General features: G+C 40.2%; 1 protein-coding gene across 1 annotated transcript in view; it reads right to left on the bottom strand.

Moving 5' to 3' along the window:
- Window positions 1–2,400, bottom strand: part of LOC105127778 (kinesin heavy chain-like) — a 10,912-nt gene extending 8,512 nt beyond the window's left edge. Inside the window, 6 exon segments of the mRNA XM_011029197.1 lie at window positions 427–480; window positions 562–627; window positions 1,240–1,292; window positions 1,605–1,694; window positions 1,845–1,942; window positions 2,052–2,400. Of these exon segments, the coding sequence (XP_011027499.1) occupies window positions 427–480; window positions 562–627; window positions 1,240–1,292; window positions 1,605–1,694; window positions 1,845–1,942; window positions 2,052–2,308 (618 nt within the window). The 5' untranslated portion in view covers window positions 2,309–2,400.
- Between the last annotated feature and the right edge of the window lie 214 nt (window positions 2,401–2,614).

Genomic DNA, 2,614 nt, shown 5'->3' with positions numbered 1-2,614 from the left:
CAGCAGGAAACAACAGATACCAATCATGAAGACGAGCAATTCACTCAAATTACAATTTGGCATTTATTTTGGGTAGGAAGGTATATAGTCAAAACAAATAACTAGTTTTAGCAGTGATGCTAATTACATAGGTGAAATCCATAAAGCATGTCTATCACTAAAGCTAGAAGAGCAATTCACAGGCATCTTTGCTTTGCTTCAATCACTAATGATGAATGTTTCTGCCCATTAGTGGACTAGTAGTACAGTCCACTATCAATGCAAACTAGTGAAAGAGTACTTCAATGAAAAATGGATCAATTATAGGTAAAGAGTCATATATGCATGGACTGAAAACTATAATTAAAAGTCAGGAGTTTACTACTAATAACTAGTAAGTCTCAGCGATCCATAAATTTCATAGTGAGTAATGGGAGATTGACTGACCTCATTGTAAATTTCTAAATATGAAACACGAAGAAGAAATTCTCGCCCAGGTGTCTGAAAATGACAGTGTAAATAGGCTGATCGCCAAAATATTCATTTCAATCACAACCAACAACAGGCAGAGTAATCAACTACCTCTTGTATAATTCCAAACACATCCTTCACTGCCAACGGAATAATTCCAGGTGACTTTTGCTCTCCCTGCAAAAAGAGAAGGTACAAGATTGCACCACAATAATTAACAAGCATTCAGAACAGGACAGCTGATTGATCAAAACCAGGTGCAGGGAAAATGAAAAACCAGTCAATTCTATCCACAGTTTGTTAGATGGCTTATTTTCTCTCAATGGTTTTGCTAAATAAGATTTCATGTCAAGCATCCTAGTGGAAGAAACAAGTTGATGCATCATAATTTGCTAGTCTGAAACCTTCTCTCTTTGTAAAAACACAGAAAGAATTGAGAACAAAGAATAATGCAGAACATAAGTTCACCGTCTTTATGAGTATCAATCAAAATGCTAAACAGCTAGTTCCATGTCAGCCTCCCTTGTATAAGGAATGATAGGATGCATTTAATTCGCTAGTTCAAAACTCTCTGAGTGTAGTGAAAACCACCAAAAAACAAGTAGAAAGCAATGCAGAAATCAGTTTCCATGATCCTAATTAGCATCAAATGCGACCATGGCAGCTATCTAACGCATCAGCAGGGCCCACAGGCATGCCTAGCAGGCCATTATGAAGTTCCCATTAAAATGCTAGGGAGGACATGACTGTTACAAATTCTGTGCACGTGATCTCCAGGTAATAGCTTACATGCATTGTATGAGTCTTGCCACTGCTAGTAACACCATATGCAAAAACAGTCCCTGCATAAAAACAGAGCATCTCATACATTTAGCAAAAAGTCCTCCCAAATTTGAAACAAATACTGCTATCACATTACAAACAAGAAATTCAGTCACTGTTAATAGTTATCAGACACAACCACCCCATCAAAGTACGATTATCACACAATCCATACTCTTGCAAATTACAAAACAAATAAAATAGCCAGCGTTTGTTGTATTGCCAGTGAGCACCAGTGGAGTTTTAGTGGATTGAAAACCAATTCAGTTGGGCTCCATTCAAAAATATTTTTTAGTAAATGAAAAGATTTAGGTTCAGAAGAAGAGAGTTACCATTAATCCCTTTCATTGCACCACCAACCACATGCTCGGCTGCAATATCATAAACATGGCGCGTTGTGGTTGCCGGACCAAACACTTTATCTGGAATCGGATAGTAAATAATTACATACAAATTTCCATTTTTTAAAGGCAAACAAACAAGTAACATTTTTAGAACTTCGTTAGATTTGTAATTTAAGGGAATTCGTTTATTTATATACCAGAAAGTGAAAATTAGAATTTAGAGCTAACCAAAACCATAAGCAATTGAAGGATTGTACTCGTTTCTCACTGTAGAATCTCCATCAGCATACCATGCTATCTCGTCTCCTTTACTAATTTCCCTAGCACTAGTAGAGACACCATCACAGTGTCACTATCAGATACACAACTGACCAATCACTGCAAGTCAACAGAACAAGAAAAAAACAAGTCAAGTAAACGGTGTTGTTGCAGTACCTGAGAGGGCGGAACCTGACTGTGACAGTCACGTTTTCCTTGCTCCGGCTGGTTTCAGGCTGGTCATGAGGCGTTGGGCTTGGGCCCGAACTAACTGGAGGGCTTGACAGTCTCGAGGGGGGCCTCGACGAGGTCGTCGAGGAAGGAGTTAACGGCCGTCCGGTGGGCTTCGGAGCCGGGGGCGGAGGTTGAGCCGGTGACTTCCGCGAACGGAACGGCGAGATGGCGGATGACCGTTGGGACCTGCTAAATGACATGGAGGAAAGAGAAAGAGAGAGGGAAATGGCAGTAGGGTATTTTGGAATTTCTGGAGAGAGAATAGAAAAATAAACAAAAGGAGGTCAAGTAGAGGTCACATGCCGGCCAAGAGTGTTTGTGTTTTTTGTATGTGCCGCCTTTTGGACTTTTTTGGCGCCCATTGTCAACAAGACGAGGGGGCTACTGTGCTGCCCAGCTTTTTTTAAGTTTTCGTACGAATTGTTTGTTTTTGAGGAAAGAGTCTGGGGTGTTGAGTCCAGAAAAGGCAGGTTTGGTGTGAGTGCGTGTTTTGATCAAGCAGGAAT

This window comes from Populus euphratica, unplaced genomic scaffold (assembly GCF_000495115.2).
Source record: "Populus euphratica unplaced genomic scaffold, PopEup_1.0 scaffold93.1, whole genome shotgun sequence".
Taxonomy (NCBI): domain Eukaryota; kingdom Viridiplantae; phylum Streptophyta; class Magnoliopsida; order Malpighiales; family Salicaceae; genus Populus; species Populus euphratica.
The sequence above is the reverse complement of the archived record's forward strand: the minus strand, read 5'-3'. Positions and strand labels throughout refer to the sequence as shown.